This window comes from Orussus abietinus, unplaced genomic scaffold, assembly GCF_000612105.2.
Source record: "Orussus abietinus isolate OABI.00-Male unplaced genomic scaffold, Oabi_2.0 scaffold401, whole genome shotgun sequence".
Lineage (NCBI taxonomy): Eukaryota > Metazoa > Arthropoda > Insecta > Hymenoptera > Orussidae > Orussus > Orussus abietinus.
The window spans coordinates 40351-66590 of NW_019394547.1; the positions used below are offsets into that span (position 1 = coordinate 40351).

Sequence of the window (26240 nt, forward strand, 5' to 3'; positions counted from 1 at the left end):
ATATGCCCGATCTTGTACTCCTGCACGGATATTGTAGTCCCGCGAGGCTGGAAATCGATCTGCATCTGAAATGAGTCGGACGGCTGGCTACGATGTCCTGTCAGATGGCCTAACATGTCACCGGGTGACCGCTGCATCTTTTACGTCCTTTGGATAACTTTGCAGGTACTCCACTACGGAAACGCAATTACAGTAGATTCCAGTATGACGCGAATTCCTATGACACGCCAAAGAAATCGCGACCACTGTTTTCGTATAACACGATTTTTCCTACAACGCGCCGAATAACAAAACATATTACGCGGGTTATACAAGAAAAATTCCCGTATAACGCGCCAAAGATATTGCGACCATTGTTTTCGTATAACGCGATTTTTCCTACAACGCGCCGAATAACAAAACATATTACACGCGTTATACAAGAAAAATTCCCGTATAACGCACCAAAGATTTTACGATCATTGTTTTCACATAACGCGATTTTTCCTACAACGCGCCGAATAACAAAACATATTACACGCGTTATACAAGAAAACGATCATTGTTTTCACATAACGCGATTTTTCCTACAACGCGCTGAATAACAAAACATATTACACGCGTTATACAAGAAAAATTCCCGTATAACGCGCAAAGGATATTGTGACCATTGTTTTCGTATAACGCGATTTTTTCTACAACGCGCCGAATAACAAAACATATTATGCGCGTTATACGAGAAAAATTCAAAGATATAGGGACCACTGTTTTCGTATAACGCGATTTTCGTACAACACACCAAATAAAAAAAAAAACACATTATGCGCGTTATACGAGAAAAATTCCGGATTTTCTATAACGGGAATTCATGAAGCGTGTAACGTATTAACCGCGTTATACCGGAGTGTACTATACACTGGGAGACATCAATGCCCTCCCATCCTGCACAGGCGATGCCGTATCTGCAGGGGAGGCATTCATGCCCGCCAATGTACACTGGGAGACATCAATGCCCTCCCATCCTGCACAGGCGATGCCGTATCTGCAGGGGAGGCATTCATGTCCGCCATTGCACTTACAACATCGGAGATGTCCTGTATTTTTATGGAACACGGAGAACTTTAGCACTTCCCTTTTTCCCCGTTTATATAACGCGCGATATTGTAATTTGAGATATATAACAATACCTTGCATATACACAGCGGTGTCATTTTAAATACATTACAAGGCTCGATGTTGTATAGTAATAGCAACGTTCGTGTCTCTCATTAAAGCAGTTGCATTTACCCGATCTCTAAATTTATTACAAGAGGACTTGCTAAACTAGCATGTAAACATTACATTCAATATATTGGTACGATATAAGATAAATGTGGTTAGGCATGCGGTATGTTGTTATGGTACGTCTGCAAAATTAACTACATATTGTATAAGAGGATTCTACCGGTAAACGAACCTTTTTATGTTTCAATATCGGAGCAATATTCGCAGTCTATAGTTGTTGTGTGAACCAATATGGTATCGATTAACATTGGTACGTGGGTTATGCCAGCTGCTGTTCTCGTTGATCGGCTATTATCCTGCCATGGCCATGGCACACTTCATCCCCTACGTATCGGAATTCGAGTACACGCCGCGTTTCCACCCCTCGAGGAACCCCGATTGTCCTACACGGGTCACCCGCAATCAGAATCTTCAGGGCCCTTCTTCAGGGTCCCGGAGCCACCGCCGTTCGCCGGAAGAGGGTCTTCCGATCGGCCAAGAACCGTCCATCGAGATCAGAGCGGTTCTTGTACGCTGTCCAAAATCCCACGAAGAGACGTACGTAATTTTCATCCCCTTATCATTTCATCTTCTCATCCCGAATTAATTGCAGTCTCTTGCCGAGCAGGATGTAACGCAACGTGTTACGAGTACTATACCGTTTTTTATTAACCCCTTAACGCACAGATTTAAAAAAAAAATTTTTTTTCATGTAAAAAAACACTAGAACATTGTCTTGGCAAGAAAATAAAATTCTCGATTATATTCGAGGGTGAAAAATTATAGTAGCATATAGTACAACGCCGCTTGAATTATCTCGAGTGTGCACAGTTTGGCCTGTTTCTTATTAACTTAAATTAAATTATTATTATCTAAAATTAAATTAAATATATAAATTATTATTATTATTAACTCGAGCGTACTAGTTAAGGGGTTAACGAGGTCGTAATAGTACCGGTGCATCTGATTGAATTCCTTCCCTTAGACCCGTGATTCCAGTACATGGAAATGGCTACAATATCAGTGCTGGTCGTAGCCAGGATATATTGGAATTTCATGGCTTCGATCGGGATGAACCAGCTCATCACTCTGAAGTGCGCAGTTGTCGAAGGAAGCTGATCGTCACGATGAAATTTAATAATATTGGAAAGGTAGGAATCGAATACTTCACGAGGAGTACATTTTACAGCTCGGTTTTTAGGGAGGCTTCAAAGATTAGGGAACTTAAGGTGATATGAAAGGGTCATGGTATGTATAAAAACGTCAAAATATTGATAAAACTTTTATTCAAACTGGGTGCCCGAATTATTTCAAGTTTTAACACCTGATTATGGAGGCCCTAAGGAAGAACGTAATGCTCTTGTAATTTTAGTTTGTCAAGAAAAAAATGTTTCTTTTATTTAGCCTAGACTATAACCAAAATCACATTTTCTTCTGAAAAATGAAATTTCACGGGCATCGCGTTCTTCGTTAGAGCCTTCATAGTAACATGTAAAAGTTTCAAATTACTCGGTGCACCCAGTTTAGGGAAAAGTTGTATAAATTTAATATTTTATATATATAGAATGATCCTTTCATATCACCTTAAGGAGATGTGAAAGTGTCATCTGAAGAGTCAATCGCTCATGAAACTTTTCTACGAATTGTGCTACGAATCGTTTCAAACTTTACATCGTGAATATAGAGTCTGTAAAGAAGGTCCTGACAGTCATGAAATTTCATTTTTTCATACAACATTTTTTAAGTACCTCTAAACAAATTTTTTAAAAATTGACATTGCATGAGGACCTTTCTTTATAGCCTCCATATTCACGGTTTAAAGTTTAATATGATTCGATAAACCCAGTTCGGAGATAAATGTCATAAACAATACCTCTTCGATGCCACTTTTACATCAAAACAGTCGAGGAACTTGATCGACGTCGGTAAAAAAGTTTTTTTTCAATACGATGGCGACGTTCGTTTTTATATTGACAGCTATGTCGAATTATATTGGGTATTGTACTAAATGACATACTCCACCAGTATGTCCCATATCTTAAGTTAATTATAATTTGGGATTAATGTGTAAATTCTTTATTGATGAATTTGTTGCTATGATGTAGACGAAGACTCAGGAAGAATTCGTCGTGGTGGATCACGTTTTAGATCCTGTCACGATGCATAAAGCCCGACTTCTTAACCCTTTTGTGGTTAAAGTTCGACAAGAGCCAGTTTTACAATTGTACGGTCTCAAGTTTCAAAATGTAAGTATCCAATTGTTCACTTTTAACAAATATACCAACAATCAGTGCGTCAACTCCAGTGAATAGATTATTACCGACGGAGGATGCCCTCAACTGATAAACTGACTATTAGATAATAAAACAGAGTGAACACTTTAATAAATAATATACTAACCTGAGTACTTTACGCATTCATATGAATTGCTTAAACGTATATATATATAAACAAATCAAAGAATGTCTTCAATTCTGTCATACAATTTTTTACATCATTGCCGATAGTCGGTAAAAGGAAAGAGAACGTTCTTAATAAATAAAAAGGAGTTCAAATGTTTAGAATTTATTAGCGGTTTATATTAATTTAAATACTTCAAACTCGTGCAGTTTTACTTTATTTATATAATTAATGACCAAAAAAGTGTTTTGCAATGCGGTTGATAAAATACCTATTGTAGGACTTTGAAAATGTGATTTTAGTTAGCTTCCGAGGTGGTAAATAACAATTATTCAAAAAGTTTCACACCTTCCTAAGAACAACTCTATATAATAAATTTCCGTTGATAAGGTGAGCAGTTCTTATCGGTAATACCTAAGTTCTTCTCATTCCTAAACCATGGGACAAAACGTTTAATAATCGAGTTGATTATTCATCTGCCATTAAGAATATAAACCGACTAATGTTTTTCTCAAGATTGTTAACGGGGAAGCACACGAAGAAGTAATTAACAAGAAAAGGGCCAACTACACCGGATGTAACAATGGATTAGAAAATCCAACTTGTGGGCAAATGTTGTATCATGAAGAGCCGGTGCCTTTCAGTCAAGTAAGATGTTTATGCCAATGATAAAAAACCTAGATTGATAATTATTTTTTATTATAATTGTCTAACCAAGATGGAGGAATTTTCTTGAAAAGTGTGACACGCACATATATTCCTTGTTAATTTACCATTAGATCAGCTGTTTATTTAACTTGGATATTAATTTAGGGATTTTGTTGTTCCTGCGACCCAGAAGTAAACGCCGATCGTCAAAGTCCGAAACATATTAATCAGAGTATGGAAATGAAAGCGACAATTAGACCAAAGGTAGTTAAGCCTTGCAACAATGTCCACCCCGGAAATTCCTACGGCAGTTTCTTCAGCAACGGAAACCCTGTAGACGATCTTCCTGTATCAGCTGAAGAAACTGTAAGTGGTAAATTAGTGGACGAGGGGGATAAATTTGATAAGAGCTCGAAGGCAGACTTATCATCCATCGAGGGCGAAGCTGAAGACGAGGTCGAAGAATTCGACAGGAGGGACGAGAAATCACAGCTTACAGGAAACGAAAAAGTGAAACACGAGGAAAGGGAAAACCCGGCGAAGTCGGAAGATCATTTGGATATGGAAATAATGAAGTTGTCTGGTATCAAGAGCGAAATGAAGAGGAGTGATAAGGACGTTTCCGTGGAGTCCAAGAGATTGCGGTCGATTTCCGCAAGGAACCCGGAAAAGGGAAGGTCGAACGAGCGGAAGTCAGGGGTAGAGTTCCTTGAAGAGTCCCTATCTCCGGTCCTGAAGAACGCCCTGTTCGGGAATTCCCAAACGAAAGGAAAGATCGAGCCTTATATCGAAGCGATTCGTAACGAGGCGCTGATGGAGAGGTACAATCATCCGAGAAGGTTCCAAGGACGCGGAACATCCGGGGGTAGAAGAAGTGTTCAGGGGAGAGTGAACCTCGAAGATGAGCATCTAGGTAGATCATTGATAGGTTTGAAGGACGCCAACCTGACGGCGGAATTGCTGAAGCTGGAGCAGGAGTACGAGGCTTTCAAGAAGATGAGGGACAGGAAAGATAAGCGGAAAAGGTGGAGAATCCCAGGAAACCTGGTGAACAGACCGGGAGAAAAGGGGAGGAAGTACCAGAGGTACTTCAATTCGAGGAAGGAGAAGGAAGAGTTACGGAAAGATTTCAGCAAAATCCCGGGAGAACATTCGGAAATGGCTACGGGTTTTACCCAGCATCCGGGCGAGTACTTCATCAGGGTAAGGCCTGATAGCACGAGGGGGAATTTCCTCGTCCTGGCGAAGGTGCCCGGGGAAAAGGTTACCTCCGAACTGAAGTCATCGACGGAAGCGTCAACGAGAACTCTGAAACCGAGTTTAGAGGATGGTCGAAGTCATGAAGCTAGGGAAAGTGGAAAGATCGATGACGAGGAGTGCTCTTCAGGTAGGACGGGATCTTCTCCAGGACATGATAGCACGAGGGGAAATTTCCTCGTCCTGGCGGAGGTGCCCGGGGAAAAGGTTACCTCCGAACTGAAGTCATCGACGGAAGCTTCAACGAGAACTCTGAAACCGAGTTTAGAGGATGGTCGAAGTCATGAAGCTAGGGAAAGTGGAAAGACCGATGACGAGGAGTGCTCTTCAGGTACGACGGGATCTTCTCCAGGAAGAAACATGTCATCCAATGCTATCACTGTAGTGTCGGTTGGTATCGGCTTTTCGATAGGGACCAGTACCATCCTTCAAGATGTGAACCAGACGACGAAGAACGACTCTTGCGACAATTTGTTCTCCAAAATGGAGGACCCTTTTAAGGGAACCACTGCTCATCAAGGATCACCTGTGATTCTAAGGCAGGAGCTTGTAAACGATCGAGTCCACCCAGATCTGAAAAATGGTACGAGGTTGACAACGAAACGTATGAACTTCACAAGGATCATTTTAGCTAGACCAGGAGATCCGGAGGAAAGGGAAACAGAAGAGGATGTGATCGAGCTCTTGGCGAAAGTCGTGCGATCCGGAAACGAGATCGAAGGATCTAATGGATCCATGCATCGCGTCGGACAAGGACCAAAAATCCAATCTCGAGATAAAGACTCTAGTTCTGGTTTGCATGTTGAAGTGTCTACCAGAGGTCTGGCTGGGTTTTCGGAAGAGCCTAAGAAAATTAATGTAGGGCTAGGGAATGTTAGGGGAACTAGGCGAACCATTTTAAGATCTCTGGATTACGATCATGAGAAGTTGGTAAATGATCAAGCCGAGATCCCATTATTCGTCACGACACAGGAGTCGAAGATTGACAAGTCCGAATCTTCTGCAAATGGAGACCAGTTAAATGGGAAGGAAGAGGATCATAAAAGGACCTTTCTCTATGAAAATCCCGGAAAACAAGTTATTCGGAATAGAGGAAGAGAAGTTCTGGGGACATCTTCGGGGATGTCAGCGAAGAGAGGAGACTCAAACCTTGAAGAGGACCTCGAAGCCTGGAATTTCTTCCGCCCAGAAAGGTCCAGGGAGAAGCCGAAACTTCGCAGGATAATCCATTCCACGGATCCTGAAGAGATGAGCGACATAGCTCGTTCAAAAGTGATCCAAAATGAAGAAGTTGAAAAAGCCCAGGGAAGGCGCTCTTTCAAAACGGGAAAGAGACCCGGGGGGTCTACGAGTCGCAATAGAAAATCCGAAGGAACATTGAAATCCTTTGGCAGGACTCGAAGAAGTAGATCCTGGGATTCAAATAATCGGAGAGAAACGAAATTCCGATCTGATAAGGAGAATGAATCCTGGATAAGAGACCGACGCGAGGGAGAGCTCGACGAAGGGATTCCGAAATATCGGAGTAAGATGGGATCCCTACGTTCCCCTAATCAGGGAAGGTCCTCAAGAATAGATAGAGAGGTCTCTGATAACGCGGAGATATCCTACGGCGCTTCAAAAAGGCATAAAAGAAGATCAGCTGTTAATTCGAAAATGGAGAACGTCATAGATGACAAGGAAGATCTGCCGGAAAAGGGTGAAGGAAACGAGCCCGTGACAGTGTTGGCAGGTTCCGTCGACTTGGTTAGAGGTAACATTCGTTATCACGACCAATCAGCGACGGTGATAGCCGAGAGAAGATCAGAGGACCAGGAGATCTCCGCGACCGATCAAGATTACGTGTTTCTGGAGATCGATTACGGGAAACATGGGGAAAGGGCCAAAGACTCTAGCAACAAGGAGTCCGCCATTTTGGAGAACGGGAAGTATTCCCGCGACAAAAGGTCCGGTCCATCAATCCAAAATCATCGAAAATCATCTCCGAAGCCTCACGATGGGACTTTTCACTCCGAGGCTTACGGCGAGGACTTCGCGAAGGAAAACGGCGCCGAGAAGAAGATCGACAAGCAGATAGAAGAGAAATTCGCGAAGATTACGGACGTGCTTAAGGAAGCGAACGACGAGAAGAAGGTGGATCACCGCGAAGGTGGGAACAAGCGACCTAGTCAGAACACAATGATGCACAATTTTGCGATGATGTTGAACAGAATCCCGAAGGTGAACGTCTTCCATTCTTCAGGAGGCGACTCCAAGGGAAAAAGGAAAAGACTCAGGCCGAAGCAAGTGCCGCTTTATGGAGTGGTCCATGCTAAAGAGTTGAACCTGAAGGGTAAAATCCTGGAACATTGTTCGAGGAGGCAGAATACAGTCAGTGAAGGGGTTGAGCACAAAGGCGCGAGGACTGAGACGGCGCTGAGTCATTTGAAGGAATTATGTGATGACGTTTTTCCGAGATCGGAGAAGCCGTCAGATGTTCCTCGGAGGGAGCAGAAAAGTCCTGTGGATGGTCCTGACAAGCCGGCAGCTTCCATAAGGGTCCAGCTCACCTTGGACATCCCGGAGGTGGTGGGCAGACAACCACCTCGTGACGAATCCCTGACGACCCTGACCAACAATGATAAGTTTTCAGGAGAGATCAACGAAGAGTTAAAGGGTACCGGAAATAGGAATCATTCTTGGTCCTCCGTCCCTGAAGAGGTCAAGATGCAGACGGAAAGACATTCAACGCCCTCCTTATCGGAGACAAGGTGTCCTACCGATTACCCAGCCCAGCAGAATGAAGGTTCCACCAAACATTTTGGGGAAACTTTGACTACCCACCCAGAAGAGTATGAAACGACCCACCATGAGGAAGGGTTGAACAAGGAAAGAAAGAAATCGAAGGTAGTCGTAATGATCTCGTCAACCGAGGTCAACGTGGAGGAGCAAACCACGAAGAGTCATTGCAGTCATCATCCCAGGATCTTGGAGAATACCTTGCAACATCCAGAAGGGCCTCAAGGGACAAATTTAGGTCCAAATGGGAATCATCGAAAGGGGCCACCCCCCGAGTATCCAGCAAAGCCGAAAATTCCCCACGAAGGACCTTCGCAACCCTGGAAAATAATTGTTCACGGGTTCAGCATGGAAAAGCAAGAGAAGAATCGACCGCAGGATCAAGTAGGACATCATCAGTGTACCCCTGAGCTCCAGGTTGAAACCCAGTCATCTTCTGAAGAGACGACGGTGGAGTCGAAGATGACGACGACAGTGTCACAAAGTTTGGAAGAGACGACCATAAGTGGGACCTCGTCGGAGCAAATGACTGCAAATACGATGACGGTTGAAAAGGTCCATAAGAATTGTCCGGGTAACGATTTGACACCAGCCGAGCCTGTGGAGAATCAAATAACGGACGTTCCTCCCTTGCCACCTGAAGAGACTACAAATTCGAGGTCGTCGACCGGGACGGAGGGGACGGAAGGACCAACGCCCCCACGTCACGATGCAGTGCCAGGATATACAGGACTCCCGGGACAGGAGAGGGTGAAAACAGAAGTCGGAAGTACCCTGGCCGAAGAAACGACGCCGATGACAACGGAATTGGGAACAGGCGATCGAAAAGCAGGAGAGAACCCCACGGCACCTTCCAATTCCTTTGATGGGGATGGACCTACGGAGACGGTCTCCTTCTCGGAATCTCCTGCGCAGAACAATGCCAAGGAGGAGAGGAAAAACACCCTCTGGAGAAAACACCGACAAACAAGGTCCCTCGGAGATGAAGACCACTCCCGAGATGGAAGCCCCGGAGCGCGAGATGGACCCCAGAAACTCCAGGATCAGTTAATCTACGAGAATGAGTCGGGGGATGATCACGCGGTGATGGGGAGGTCGGCATATGCGAGGAGCGACGAAGAGTCCTTCAATGAGAGCGAGGAGGGTGAAGATGACGAAGCCGTGGATATGCTTAATGATCCTGGAAAGGTGAGCGAAGCCGACCCGAAGGATCACGGAAAACTGAGAGACGTGGTCTCGAGCAACAATTCGATGGCTGCGGGATGCTGCGCCTGCGTGACCAAGGCTCCTTGCAAGGCTGCACATGCAACTGCTCATGTTGACGAGGACGAAGACGAAGAGCGAGCTTGGACGGGTCCCTCGGGATGGGGAGAAAAAACCGAGGTAAACGTTACCGCGGCCCCAGCAGCCGCGAAGGCTGCGAAGATGACGAACGCCACTTCTACTTGCAAGACCAGTACCACTACTGCAAGTACAGTTGCAGGAGGGAATGCAACTACGTGTGCAACGGGCCCCAAAACGGCGCCATCAAAAGCTTCCCCGGTCTCGCCTGGCTCTATGATAAAGGATGACGTCGGTAATCGGCAGTCCGATGCGCTGATAAACTCTGGACCAAAAGATGAAGGCGAGCCAGTTAATCACCTCGGCGCGGTGCGATCCGAAAACGGAACGTTCCTGAGGACCAATGAAAGTGGACGTCCGAGTCCCTACGACCCAGACATGTTCCTGAAGAGCTATAGATTTTCCGGGGCGATGAAGGAAGCCCTGATGCAGAGGCTGAAGAACAGCGAAACTCTGGCTGACTTCTTCGACCCCCCCGGGAAGCTTCACAAGCTAACCGTGAACCAGGAAGAGGATGCCGATGATTCCGAGATCCAGCCTAAGGACATCAAAAGGGGCTCTGCGAATAGGACCAAGCAGGCCAATTTCCCAAGCAATAACAGGGTTAATTTTAACATGGGTGAGGGGCATCCTGGGAACGAGGGTAGCCAATTATCCGTCGACGAGGAGTACGACCACGAAGAAGAGTCGGATTTGAGGGACGATCAAAAGCTGAAGAGACGCCTAGGTCTTACGATGACCAGAAACGAAGACGAGCTCGATCAGGAGAACCGAAAAAAGAGGGAACAAGGAAAGGCGGAACTTCCGAAACGTTCACCACTCGGAAGGACCAAGGCACGTCTTCGTGGAGTAACAAATTACGAGCCCTCGATGAACGTCCAATCTGACAGAGAAAGACTGCACAACAATCGTTGGAGTTCTCGGCACGACTCAATTCAGGAGGAAACCGATGTGTCGAAATCAAACGGCGAGGCATGTCGAAGCGAAGATAAGGAGGAGGCGCCTATCGGCTTTTTCGAGAGCTTCAAATTGGCGAACGGGTACGTCTTGCCTGTGAATGAAGAAAGAGCTGCGGAATTCCGCAACGCGTCGAGTACCGCAGTCACAAAGGTGGACAGCAACGTCGTGGTGATGGCGATGATGGGGCCGCCGTTGTTCCTGCCAAACGCCTCGAACGAGATAGACGAAGTGCCGATATTCCCGAAAAGTCACACCATGCTGATAAGGAAGCAGCTGTTGCTGCGGCCAACTCATCAGAGCATACTCGAAGACGAAGAGGAGAGCCAGGATGACGAAGAGAGGGCCAAGCGGTACCTCGAAGTGCTGCCGACCTCTAAGGAGACGAAGTACGCAAGATTCGACGGCAAGAGAAGATCGGCACAGAGGAATGGGAAAGAAAGAAACCACTCGATGGACTTGACGACCCCAAGATTGGTGTTCGGTAACACTTATGCCAATTGGATGTACCACTCCACCCAGCCGGACAATCTCGTGGACGACTCGAACGAGGAGGCGATTAGGGAGGGCTTCCAGAGAAGGGAGAAGCCGAGAAGAGATTCCTCCGAATGGAAGAGTGGAAACGAAAGACTGGTTTTTTACGACTATTCGGAAGGTTTCGACGAGGACCGAAGACGCGGCGAGAAGTTCAGGAGGTGGAGGGACGTGGAGAGGAGGATGGCGGAGACCACGATGACAACCGATGATGGGACCTCGAATTTGCTGGGCAGGACCGAGTGGTCCAGACCCAGGGAGATCAGGGACGTCCATGTCGAGGAGATAGAAGGCCTTGAAGACGTGGAACCAGGGTACGAAGGGTCAGAGGAACAGAATCGCGAGAAGATCCTGGAACGGCGGTACGAAAGGATCACGTCAACGACCGATGACGGCATATCTAATTTGATAGATAGCACCAGGTGGATCGAGCTCGAGAAGAGGTCAATTAGAGAAGACGGTTTCGCGGGGCCGGTGATAAATGAGCCGGGTCAAATTGCAGACCCTGAAGAAAGAGACCTTGAGAAAAGACTGGCGGAGGCGACGTCAACGACGGACGACGGGATATCGAATCTGGTAGGTGAGACCAAGGTACCGATGGCTTTCCCAGGGGACGACCTCGCCGAAGAGGCGGATTCAAAGGAGGAAGCGGCTCGGAGGAGGGGACGAAGAGAGACCGACGAGAACGACAACGAGGTGACGGCAAGTGCCTCGCAGGACGTGAAGAAGTCCGCGGAGGTTAGGGAAAAGGTAAACGTGACCGTTTCAAGAAACGAGTCGAAGATTACGCCGCAGCCATCGGACGTGTCCAACGGCAAGGAGTCCTTGAACCTAGGACAGGAAGCCCTGAACATAGTCACGAAGATCCTGCGAGGGAACCGGACGCAGAAAATGGTGAAACGTGATGGCGATCAATGGGGGAGGAGATGGATGAAGCGGACCTCGAAGTCGAATGCGTACTCGAAGAGGTCGGACGACCAGGAGGCAGCTTCCGAAATCGAGGACCATGAGTCTCTACCCAGCTCACCCGAGAACAGCACCGAAGAGGAGAGATGGAAGCAGAAGATGGAGCTCTTGAAGCTGAAGAAGCACGCGGAGTTCTTGAAGGAGTACCTAAACTGGAGCAGAGATGCCGCGCCCTCGGAGTCGCACGTGGTTTCTGAGTACACCACGAAAATTAGCATACCAGGATTGAACGGATCATCCATTACGGAATCGTCATCCGATCGTGCGACGACGCATAACGAGGACGTCGGCTCTGCACCTGACATGTCGCGCGACGACATCTTGAAGAGTGAATCCAACCACTCGGTGGATATTCGTCTGATGAACCTGTCGATTCACCATAACACGTCGACTTCGATCAATGCGTCCTTTGCGATTGCAACTCCGAAGTACAACCCTGAAGATGCTACCACGAACGGTATCGCGGAAGCCGGGGCCGTTTCTACTGAATGTACCAAGGTAACGGCCCCAGAGACAACAGATTATGACTTGGAAACAACTGGCAGGATATTTCCCCCCTGTCAATCCGGAGGAGACGCAGACTCCCAAGAGGGATCCTCCTCTTGCCATGGAAATGCGACGTCGAGGAAGGAGACGTTTACTCGACGGATTGTTGCTCCCAATGCTCCCTCGATTTTTGGAAATGAAAAAGATAATGGCAATCACTCCGCCTCCGAGAAGGACCACGTTAAGTCGGAGGAAGACCATGAAGAGTCCGACGATCGGGTGAATTTAAAGCTCAAGAGTACAGGCGAGGATTTGCATGACGTATCCCGGAAGAATGGGTCCATAGAACTTCCGGTTGAACCAGGGGAGAAGGGCCCTGACGAGAGGGTCGCCCATCAACCGGAGACCCTGAAGAAGGCGTTAGGTCCGTTCGTTTTGAATGTCAAGCATGGAGTGATACCATGGAAAAACCTCACTTTAGAGCTGTCCAGAGTAGAATTACCTATTTTTACTCAGGAAACGGGGAAAATTGATAATGTGGCCGATCAAGGTCTATCAAAGGACTCTTCAAAGGAATTCCTGAATTTTACCAGGAAGACGATAGATGATGACACGATTCCAGTTAATAAAGGACAAGGAGACAATTCCCTCGAGAAGCCGCAGATTTACAAGGTTAGGGGGAAATATATTTTCCCTCCGTTAACTCGAAAGGATCAGAAAAAGTATTCCACAAAGTATCAGGGGGAAGTCCCACCTGGGAGTTTAAGACACGATGACCCCTTGTCGAAGTTACCCACGGAAAGCATAAAGGAGTCTAAAATGAAGGAGTCCGCCATTTTGAGAAATTCAGCTCCCAAAGAAGCGTCAGGTAATTTCGGCAGAGCTGAGAAAAGGTTCCATCACGATTCCTCCATCACAGGATCTCTCAAGGAACATTCGGCGAATAATTTAAGTGACCTGGAGAATGACGTCTTAATCATCTCGCTGCTGGAAAAGGATCATCCGAGTGGGGAAAAACCATCATCAAAAATCCCGAGAGAAGGATCTCCTCGAATTTATCGAGTGTACGAAGCAACAGAGTCGAGTGATCCTCATCATGATCATCGTCCGATGGATCTTCAAGGCTCGGAGCAGGATTTCATCCCATCCTTGGAGGAAATGGGAGGAATGGAAACTAGACACAAAAAAAGGAAACTCTTTTCTCTGGAGGACCTTACAGGAGATAGGGCATCAGATGAAGACGCTCCCGAAGAGGAAGGCAGCAGGCATAGCGATAACAGCTCCAACCTTGATTACATGGACAACCCGTACAATCAAGACGCTCGAGAGAAGCTGGAGCAAAATTGGGACCAATTGGTCGACAAGGTGATGCGGACCAATCCGCAGCTGGCGAAGAAGCGGAAGCGCTTCGAAGCGACCTTCCTCGAAGATGGGCCACTTCAGGGTAACAGGACGACCATGGAGCGCCTCCACTTCTACAACGCCGAGAACTATATCAAGCAAATGGCGAGGACTATAGCGCACTTCAGCAACATGCACAACCTGGGTACAGCGGATGCCTACGAGAAGAAGATGAAGAACGAGAAGCAGCACGGAGGAGGAAGATGCTCCATAGAAATAGGTCCCTTCAAGAATATGGAGAGAAGACTCCAAGAAGTCTCCGACGACAAGGAAGCGATAGGAGACGATTTCGAAGGGTCAGACCTTAACATCGGAGCTGAAGAACCCAAACCTGAGGACGCCCGAAAACCTATAGGAAGCTACAGGGATTTCGATGAGATACGCGAAGTGTCCTTGGAGAACAAAGAGACCTCGGGGGTTAATAAGATTGAAGAAGAGGGGAAGAACAATCAGGCTGAAGAGCACGATTACGAACGCTCGGCGGGAAATTCGAAAAGCGGTCAAAGGGGGTTAGAAGGAGGCGATATCGGAGATGGTAGAAAAGACAGAAGGAAGGAGAAAGAGGAGGGAAAGGATTTTGAGATCTTGTTGAGCGGGAAGATTCATCTGGACGGTGGCTCGGATGGTCAGCCATTATCTATCAACATAGATACGGCCCCTAACGTCTTGGGAACGGACCCAGGTTCTGCAAAGAACTTGAGCGAAGTCGCCGAGAAACCCAGAGAGGGTGGAAATCCATTGTCGAAGTCGTTCACGAGGAAGAAACTGGCTAATCGAGTGCCGAATGAGAAATACTTATCCAGCATGTTCAATATTGACCCGGGAACGAACGGCGCAGTCCAGGCAAGAAATGGCGCTCGCAATCCCAATATTGAAGACCACACATATAGAGTGATCGTGAAGAACCAATATTCCAAGGGCGATGAATATGGTCCAGGAATGGAGGTCAGGGATATCCCGAAGAGGATTCGGAAGAGATTCCACGGACTGGTACGCGGCTTCAGGAATACGAGAAGAATCGAACGGCAACAGTTGGTCCCTAGAAGAAGTGATGATGCGCTCTTGGGTGGCAGGACCCTGAAGAGGAGGATGCTGCATCACCAAAGCGACCCTTGGGAAGATCGCGATGCTGGTCGAAATCCAGCTCTTCCGAGACAAGAAAAAGATTTGGGCAATCAAAGAAATATCCCGGATTCGAGACGCGGCTTCATGGATAAAGAAGTCCAAGAATTGGAGAAGGTTGTGAAGGGACGAATTAAGGGAGGGGACAAATTGACTGAGAGCTTTGCAAGATCCTCTGGAGATCGGGTTTTAGAGTCCGAGGTAAAGCTGGTGAAGATCATTCCGGTGAAGATAGTACCTGATGAAAACGGACACGCCGAGGAATCGGAGACCGGAGAAGAGTGGGTTAAGTTGAGGAAGGACGACCACAAGCTGACGAAGTTGATATCGTCAGAGATCCCGAGGATGGAAGATGAAGACCCAGTGGTTACTGTAAGGGCTAATAGGATCAGGCCTGTGGATGATCCATCGGAAGAGGATGAAGCTGCGAGAGGTGGTTCCTCGAGGGATGATAGCTCTTGTTATCACGGCAATCGCCATCGATCTGGATCAGGGAAGGAGAGCTCCGAAAATCGAGGAAAGGAAGCGATCGCATCCTGCGAGGGAGGGTCCACTGATGTGCACAGACCCCGGAACCAATCAGCTAATGGAGAACCCATGAACCTAAAAGTCATCGGACTGTTCAACATGGGTCAAGAAAACACGAGCAATACAGGAGCTGAAGAGGAACCAAAACCATTGGGAGAAGAGATGAAGTCCCCTGCGGATCACCCCGCCGAAGAGGCCGAAGTTCTTCCAGTGATCCACGTAACGATCGAGCAGAAGGAGCTCGGAAGAATGAACGAAAGTAGGGGTTCAGATATCGAGAGGAACGAAGCCAAGAAACCTGAAGAGTCCGAAGACTGGCACTTCCCAGGGCCAAAGACCTGCGAAGGAAATAATGAGACTCTTCCCGATGATAACGTCATTCCAGGTGGAAGCGGACCTCCAGATGAAGGTGGAATTCCTAGGATCCCCGAAGAGCCGCAGCCTCCACTTGGCAATGACCTGGAGACGACGATCACTCCAGGTGAGGATCACGGAACGACCAGATATGTCATCTTCTCGACCACCATCACGTTAGACAACACCAAGCAAAAGCAGTCGGACCTGGACATCTCCCAGCCAAGTCGTCCCGAAGATGAGCATATATCTGAAGAATGTCCACACCCAATGGAGCCAGACCACCTTGAAGACCCCACAACCGTGCATCCACAACCAAACGATCTGGAGAACAACGAATGGCAAAACGAAAAGTGTGGAGGGTCTACGAATGTCACTTCCAACGTGCCTCAAGATGCTGATCACCCAGGGAATGAAGAGCATAAGAAGCAGGCTGAGGTGGAGAACATGTTGGCCATCATGGAGTTCATGAAAAAGGTTGAAGAAGTGATCATGGGGGGTTCCGGTGGAAAGCAAGGTCCAGAAAATGACGGCGGTGGAACCGTGATCAAACTGGAGCGGATCGTCATTCTTCCGGACAATATATCCATACCTGGTACCAGGGACCAGGAGGATAATGAAATGGCGACTACGGATCCCGTGGTGTTGATAGGCGAGGGTGTAAAGCACGAAGAAGTAGTGCGGAAGGAAAAGCCAAGATCAGGAGAAGAAGTCATCGACCAAGTCCTGGATTCAGGTCGCTCGAAGTCTGCGCATAAGGATAATTCCCGATCAGGTGTCAAGAAATTCAATGGCAGGGAGAATGACAAGTCCTATCTATTTTACGGACACCACGAGAAGCCATCGAGCTGGCCATCCCGAAAACCAGCAGAAATGCTGGATAGACGAGGACGATATCCCGCAAAGATGAAGCAGAGGCTGCGAGATGCGAGGGATCCGAGGATCTCTGGAAACGCCAGAGGAAGATCATCCCGGGAGAACAATGGGGACAAGATAGGTGACCTAGAAGTCGGCAGTGGGCAAATAGTCAAGTACGACGACACGTTCCTGCAGATGAAGGCATTCGACAGCCAGACTCCGAAGCTGGAGAACTTCGGACTGTTCTCCGAGGACAACATCAAGGTTGACCCCAGCAAGCGTGACAATAGCTTCTTCGAGAAGCTGGAGTCCCCAAGAAATCCGGGGAATATATCGGACGTGCCTTCGTCGGGGAACGCGACAGAGAAGACAAGTCCCGTGCCAGAAGATGGCGAGTTTAGAGTAATAATTAACGACCCGGAGTCGTCAAAAGTGGGGAACGAGACATCCAAGGTGGACGACGGGTCGAAGAACAGCGTCCAGATTCAGGATGAGCCGAAGGACTCAGGAAGCAAGGGTCTCCCCAGCTCGAGTAAGGTCAAGAACTCGTTGAGTAACTCTTCAGGCATCTCCTGGTTGGAGGAAGAGCGTCAAGGAAATCAGCTGGAGCTGAACAAAGAGCTAGAGGAGTTCCAGAGGCTGCAGGAGGAGAGCGCCAATAAGGAGAAGGCGTTACTGAAGACCGTCCAGAAGAAGATCGACGCGCGCTTGCGCGACCTCGACGACGAGAATCTAAAAGAGAAGTCGACTAGGAATAAAATTGATTTCGAGAGTCTGGAGCCTTTGATCCCGCTGGCATTCCCCGGCGATCCTGGTAACACTCCGGATCAGTATCGAGCTGGAGCTAATCCAAAAGGTCTTCAAGAATCCGCCGAAGCTGCGCCAAAAGGGTTGGCCTTCTTGGGGAGGGAAGCCCAGAACTTCCGGGAAGGTGGAGGAAAAGCTGCAGAGACTTCAAGCTTCGTCGATGCCTCTTCACGGATCGATCCATCGGACTCGGGGCCGGTCCAGGAAGTGGATGACGTTGACGAAGTGGAGGAGGCATCCTCGAATCTCCCGAAGAATGGAAAAAGGGAGGTCATAGGTCGGAACTTCTTTGACGGAGATTTGTCAGGGATGGACACCTTGGTATCCGGGATGCGGACCTTGGAAAGGACCCCTCGGGAGAAGGGAGAGGGCAGGAGGAAGAAGAAGAGGCGCAGGCGGAAGAAGAAAAAGAAAAAGAGCAGGAAGGACGAGAAAATGGACGCTGGGAGGAAGTGGTGGCCGTTTAAGAGGCGACTCTTGAATGCGCCTGTCGAAGGAAGCTTAAAGCGATTCGTCAACATGGGAGGTCCAGACAACTTTGGGAACTACGAGGACACTTCGGATGGGCGGAAAAGGAAGGAACGAGCTGGACCCTCGGAAGATCTCGAGACGAAGGTCAAGAAAAAGCGGAGAAATGCGAGAAAGAAGAGGCAGATCAGACCTGGAGGAACGCAGGTTCGGGGAGGACAGGATTGCATGGACCGACGACATCCTGCTGGGGTGGATCCTGCTAAATACCTCGAATCGGCTCATTGTCTACGCTTCAGTGACTTATGGTTAATTCCCTTAATCACCCATTAGCGGAAGCGTTTAAGAAGATTAACGCCACCCTGAAGAAATTTCATTTGTAATCTCTCCTGCAGTCGAATTAACTGGAAGGTTGTTTCAGGTATTCCGTGTATGAACTGGAGAACCCAATAATGGAGCACACCGTTTACTTGCAACTATTCGAGAAGCACACCCTACCAAATGGTAAGACTCATTGGGACGATCTCACGCAAGGATCAATGGTCAGGTAAAATGAATACGGTAATCCCGATTTCATGATAGTTTCGGATTAAAGTGCCCTAATGAATGATAACAATGCCATCAGATTGGGGACCTTCGTCAGGCATCAGAAGGACAGTGCCCCGACAATAGTGTTCACGTATAGTGGAGCAAAAGTTGCGCCTCAGAAGAATGTTCATAACCTGAACCCTGCAAAGGAACGTCTTTTGGTGCCATCCCCAGTGGCTCCTCGAAAAGCCTCCAAATATCCAGAAATTAAAGGTTAATTATCAATTTTGAAAGATCCATGTTACAACGATATCTCAACAAATGTAACGCTTCTTCTCCGATTGTTAAGGAGGCACTGGGGAATATTTGGTGGTCCAGAATAATGCAATCAGCAAAGATGGAAGCGAGTGCGATAAGGCTGGCGTGGGTTTCAAGGCATTCTCTATGCAGCCGGATAGATGTGGTCACATCAAAGGGTCTTGTTTAAAAAATCAACCCTTAGCCTATTGGCGACACGATATGGTAATCCTCGATTTCGACTAACTCCCCCCAACAGTTACTTATTTACAACCACATGATTTTTAATAAACAAAATGGCCTCATTAAGCTGATACGAAAGTGCCTTGTTAGGGATCAATCGTTTATGAAACATTTCCCCGATCTTGGTGTACCGAATTGTCTGACACTTTACCATGTAAACAGACTCTAGGGAAGTTTCTGCTACCCATAAAATGTTATCTTTTTCAAATATTTAAATCTCTATGAACATTTAGATATAAATTTCATGAGTATCAAGACCTTGTTTAGAGCCTACATGTTCACGTGGTGAGATTACAAACGGTTCGGAGAGAAATTATTCATGAATGTTCATTAATTTGTCTCTTCGGAGAGAAATTATTGATGAATGTTTATTAATTTGACTCTTCGAAGAGAAATTATTGATGAATGTTCGTTAATTTGTCTCTTCGGAGAGAAATTATTGATGGATGTTCATTAATTTGTCTCTTCGGAGAGAAATTATTGATGAATGTTCGTTAATTTGTCTCTTCGGAGAGAAATTAATGATGAATGTTCATTAAATTGTCTCTTCGGAGAGAAATTATTCATGAATGTTCATTAATCTGTCTCTTCAGAGAGAAATTATTGATGAATGTTCATTAATCTGTCTCTTCGGAGAGAAATTATTGATGGATGTTCATTAATTTGTCTCTTCGGAGAGAAATTAATGAAGATATGAATTTCATAAACGAGACTCTTTCACGTCACTTTAATTAGACAAGTTTTCGAGGAGGGAAAAGACGCACGACCGAAGAAGTTTCGCTTTTTGACAGGAAGCTCGGGAGGCTGGCAGGCCAGGTTGTTACTTCTTGAGTAATTTTGCGACTGTGCCGACGAATCCGATTAAATATAATATAACAGGAAGTGAGACTGAAGAATATCTCAGCCTGGAGTACCACTCACCCCACGTGTCAGCCATTGACATCGAAGTTAGGGCTGACTACAATGCAATTGTTCGAGTGGGGTAGGAATTATAAAGCTACATATATTTATTATACAATTATATCTAGCATATATATATATATATATAATTCCCTATAAACAATGTGTATTATGTGTTAATTGTTGGTTGCATTTCAGATCTTCCGGCCGCGTGACAGAGGTGTACATAGACAGTACCGCTGTTGAACACACAGTGGTAACAATGGTTATCAGCAATATGGGGTTGGCCTCATCTCCCTATCAACCAAGGATCAGTGATTGTCCCACCGGACTTCCGGTTTCATGGACCAAGGCTAAGGGAACGATGCAAGTGATCCCACCTCAGCATGATCAAAGAGTAACATTAGACCTCTACGGCCAATTGTTTCTCAATGGGTTTCATTGTTCCGGTGAGTTCATCTTCGTTCTTAGAAAAATGTTGGTATCATCATCTTACAATCATATTGGTAGGTATAATCATCTAAAGGTGATATGAAAGTGGCGTCTGAAGGCGTCTTTATGGGACTGGGTATACCGAATCGTTTGATATTTTACCACATGAATATGGAGGTCCTAAAAAAGATCCTCACACTCAAAAAATTTAATTTATATATACACGTATTTTTTTTATTTATCAAAAAGAATGTAATTTCGTAGGTGTCAGAACCTTCATTAGAGCCTGCGCATTCACGTAATAAAATTATAAACAATACGGTACATCCCGTTCAGAGAAATGCCTGATAAACTATGTCAGTTTCATAACACCATACATATTAATTTTTTTCATAATTTATGAAAATAATATGTAATTAATTGTTACACGTGTTGAAAGTGTGCGTTATGTCATGTTCACCGTTTTTCAAGGACAGGTGTCCATCCTTGGAGGTTTCTTTTTTTTTACTGCAATTAAGCGGCCTGGCGGGACAATAATGGGAATTACTTTTCCTTATAACTGTCCACGAAATGAGGAATAAATTAAATACATTAAAGTGCATAAAAAAAAAAAGAGAAATCAAATACATTCGCGGAATCCAGGACTCTCTCAAGGTAATGTCGCCGTCTTCGCGGAGATATTAGCAAATGGATTATCGACTCGATAACCGACTTTAAAGAGAAGACTGTAAAAGCTACTTTATAACGCCATTTTCTTATGCTTCGCGCACCTGCAGTCTCCGACATGCTCGAAGGAGCAAGAACTTTCCGAGTTTTATGTGGCCGCAAATCAGGGAACGTGCCTTGGGACAATTGACTTTTTCTCTTCTTTCCTCTTCTATGGGGTTGGAAATTATTGCTACAATGCCGATCGAGGTGTTAGCTTCTTAAACAGGAAACATTTTGAACCAACGTCGATTCTCCACGAGTACTGACAGGAAGTTAGCAATTATCATTTCACGGATAATATACGGATATAGACGGTTCACCACAAAAACACCGTCGGTGTAAGAAAACTTGTACCAAATGCATCCAATTGGGAAAGCATATTTTGCAAAAAGTCATATCAATATAGTGGCGATTAATCGTACAAAAGCAATGAACTTTACTTTTGACAGATATGTGCATCGGATGTTATATGCAAACAAAATTTTATGAAAATATGCCCATAAAGTAATAATTGAGCGTACAGCAGTAATGAATCGCTCTTGCCAAACACATATAGTATGTTAAATTTAAAACAAAATAAATCTTAAAAATAAAAAAGAAATATTTGTCAAGCCTCATCGATTATCCGGTTTGCATATTTGAGCCGCTAGAAAACGTAATGTACTTTCAATATGTAAAAAAATATAAAATTTCCGTTATCTTCGAGTATGATTATTGTCACCTAATGAGGAGGCAATTAGATAGCAATGATAACGGTGGAATTAAATTGTTCACTATCGGTACATGGTTTCAGTCGAGGTGGTGAACCATCGTGGAGAGCTGGTTGCCATGAGAAGGATTCGGGTGCAGAAGATGGATCGGTGCTTTTGTGTGTGGCATTGTCTCTGCGCGTGTGTAGGAAGTGTCAGTGGATTGGGATGTCAGCCGATGTCACCAGAACACTATCATGCCGCTGGTTTCCAGGGACCCCCAATGGCCACCACCGAACCGTCGATGCTGATGAACGCTATCAGAGATGTCCTGATCTTCAGCGCCCTACTCGTCCTCTTTCTGCTTTTCATGGGTGCGTCCAATCGTCATTCAAATTCATCCTCCCATAGATTTAAATCCACCAAACTGATACACGCTTTAATTAAATATCCCCCTTCACAGTCAAAGAGTATTCTGCATCGTTATACCCATCTACAATTTGGGTCCCAAAAAATTGATACCGTTTTTCCCCGTTCGATAACTGCGAAAGTTCCGCAGTTTTCATCATTTGAAGTTTATTAATAAAATAAATAAATAAGAGCGCTTTTCATGGGTGCTTCCAATCGTCATTCAAATTCATCCTTCCATAGATTTAAATCCATCGAACTGATACACGCTTTAATTAAATATCCCCCTTTACAGCTAAAGAGCATTCTACATCGTTATACCCATCTACAATTTTAGAAGCTTATCAACAAAAATATGTAAATAAGAGCGCTTTTCATGGGTGCTTCCAAACATTCAAATTCATCCTCCCATAGATTTAAATCCATCGAACTGATACATACTTTAATTAAATGTGCCCATAATTATGAAAGTGGTCTAGTCATATATTTTTTGTTTCGAAATTACATTGAATTAATTTCGTTTGAAATAATATGGCGTGAAATAACTGATAAACTCATTTTTTTTAAATTTTGATAGACCACTTTCATAATTATGCGCACAAATATCCCCCTTTACAGTCAAACAGCATTCTACATCGTTATACCCATCTACAATTAGGCTCTCCAAAAATTGATACCATTTTCCCCCATTACAATAACTGCGAAAGCTCCGCAGTTTTCATCATTACAAGTTTATTAACAAAAATGAATAAATAAAGAGCGTCAGAACTTTCGCAATTACCGGATGCGTACGTTTACACGTTTCATCCCATGTAATTGGTCCGTTATTTTTGCATTCCCTCGTGACAATGATTTGTTTAACATTTTTCTGGAATTTCCCTCGAGCCACTGTAATCACATCTGAAGAGCCTTTGATAACGGTTCGAGGGTTAACAAATGTTGAACAATTTTAAGGAATATTAAAGTGGGTTATATACCTAGTGGAATTTTCCTCTAACCACTGTAATCACATCTGTAGAGCCTTTGATCACGGTTCGAGGGTTAACAAATGTTGAACAATTTTTAGGAATATTAAAGTGGGTTATCGGTATGTTTGTTCCGGCCGTTGGTCGATGGGGTTTGGACAACCTCCTGGAGGGTAGCAGAATCGACGAGTACTTCGAGCCGGAGTTGAAGTGCCGCTGTTTGGTAACCGACGAGGAAGGTTCACCGGTTCACCCCGACACAGGTGAAAGAACCGTGAGGATTTGCAGCAGGTAAAGTCACGACCGTCTAATGATCTCTAAGTGTCACCGAGGAAGCCACTTTGTGCACCTTAACTTCCAGAAAAGTCGAGTTCCTCCTCAACCTGATTTTCTTCCTGACCTTCCCCATTGCATTGTGCTGTAACTACGCAAAAAAGAGCCTCGCACCGGGCCAGGAATCTTGTTGTCCTGACGAATCCAAGGTATAACCCATAAATATTAATTTCGAGAATGAAATTTATTTAACGCATCCACCGCAAATCCATCAATCCGTTTCGCATTACCCGTAACCGCCATTTATCCGCACAATCCGATAGTGATATGAAAGGGTCATTATATATATATCAATACGTAAAAATATTGATTAAACTTTTCTCCAAATTGGGCGCACCGTCATTTGAAACTTTAACATGTAATTATGGATACCCTAAGGAAGAACGTGATGCTCGTGAAATTTCATTTTTTAAACAAAAATTTCTTTTCGTTCAGCCTAGACTAGAACCAAGATCACATTTTTTTTTTTCGTGAAAAATGAAATTTCACGAGCATCGCGTTCTTCTTTAGGGTTTCCATAATCATGTGTTAAAGTTCCTAATTATTCGACGATCTATATGCAAGTCCGTAAACGGGAAAGACAAGTTAATGTAACTTGATGAGTCAATGAATCAGTAAATTCGGATGCCTAAAAGTGACATCGAAAGTTTGCGTGCATAATCCACATGATGAGTTCCTTTTTCATGGGATTGTTTTCAATACAATTTTAATCATAGCTTTGCAAGAAATAAAGATAAGAGAGTGGAATCGTTTCTATGGGATTGTTTTCAATAAAACATTAATTCTAGCTCTAAGGAGTAAAGATAAGAGAGTAAAGGAGACTCTGGTGAATTTCAGGTGTGTTTGATAAACGGGAAGGGAAGTTTGCATAATCCACATGATGAGTTCCTTTTCCATGGGATTGTTTTCAATAAAATATTAATTCTAGCGCTAAGGAATAAAGATAAGAGAGTAAAAGAGACTCTGGTCAATTTCAGGTGTGCTTAATAAACGGGAAGGGAAGATATGATGAGTTCTTTTTCCATGGGATAATTTTCAATAAAATATTAATTCTAGCTATAAGGAATAAAGATAAGAGAGTGGAATCGTTTCTATGGGATTGTTTTCAATAAAATATTAATTCTAGCTATAAGGAATAAAGATAAGAGAGTGGAATCGTTTCTATGGGATTGTTTTCAATAAAATATTAATTCTAGCTATAAGGAATAAAGATAAGAGAGTGGAATCGTTTCTATGGGATTGTTTTCAATAAAATATTAATTCTAGCTCTAAGGAATAAAGATAAGAGAGTAAAGAAGAATCTGGTGAATTTCAGGTGTGCTTGATAAACGGGAAGGGAAGCTGCCCGAAGTTGATCTGCGTGAACACGTACGGAGAGAACAGAAACGCAAAGCTGGACCCGGAAGAGGCGAAGTACGGGATTAACGAGTCGAAGAAGTCCCAGGACTCCCTGCAGGAGCCGAAGAGATGCAAGGTAGGCCTTCGGAATCGCAAGTGAGGAGAGCTGACTCTCGAAGAGAAGCGCAGTACGGATCCGTGGATCGAGGTCAAAAGGGATATTTTGTCTGTGTGTATCTCGAGTGCACCGGCGAGGAAAGCGCGGAACGAGAGAAAGGCCCCATTTTTCTCTTTATTCCCCGTTTTCAGACAATGCGAGAGGTAGATAGACGGGGATAGAAGCGTTTTGCCTACCCCGTTCGTAAAGAAGAAGTCCCTCGCCAGAAACGGCCTCGACGGCCTCGGGCTCGCGTCGGCTAATCTCTATTTAGGAGTCCTTTAAATCGTTCAGAAATTGTGAAAGATTGGATCGATTGTCACGCAATAAATATATGTACGTACATATGCAGACAGAATATGCCTTCTTATTTCGTCTGCGGCACGTATGAGCTATATAGGGCCGGTTGCACCAACACTCGAGTTAAAAATCCATAATCAAGGATTACTTAACGCGCGGTTACAGTTAACCGCAGATTACCGGCTGGTTATCCGACGCCGAGGTTTAACCTTCAGTTGGCGTCATTTTTCTCGGTGCAACGCGAATTTTTCTAATTGGTTAAGGTGAAGTTAAACCCCCTTCAAATCAGTCGATTTGAATAAGGCACTTTTTTTTTTAAAGAGCGTTGGACAGTTTAAATTTAAATTTAGAGAAGTTTATCGCATGACTCGAGAGCACCAATTATCTTGGCACTATGAAAATTTGAATTTTAGAGAAGAAATTTTTTTAACCTTCGCCAGAATTAAAATTGCGGCTCGTATTTCGCTCAATATACAACTATTGAAGTATTGAAGTATTGAACTATTGAAGTCGTAAAACGAAGATGATAAGGGGTCTCCAAGAGAAAATTTCCTCGACACTGAAATCACAGATGGCGCAGGGCGTCACTCTGCAGTCAATTAGGGCCTCAGAAACCATGAATCCAGGGGATTTCTGGAGTTTAATTTCGATTTTTTTTTACAATTATTGTAGGAAAACGACAGGTGGAGTGTGCCATTTAATACAATACCGATATTTCGACACAGCTTTCAATACATCTATATGAACCGCAGTGACGTAGTATTTAGAACAATCTTTTTTACCGACGTAGATGAA

General features: G+C 45.0%; 1 protein-coding gene across 1 annotated transcript; it reads left to right on the forward strand.

Moving 5' to 3' along the window:
* The first annotated feature begins 114 nt into the window (after positions 1–114).
* On the forward strand, positions 115–3554 carry LOC105697093. The gene is given in 4 exon segments (XM_023432673.1): positions 115–165; positions 1532–1866; positions 2228–2393; positions 3348–3554. Coding segments are annotated over 4 exon segments (759 nt in total).
* The last annotated feature ends 22686 nt before the right edge of the window (positions 3555–26240 follow it).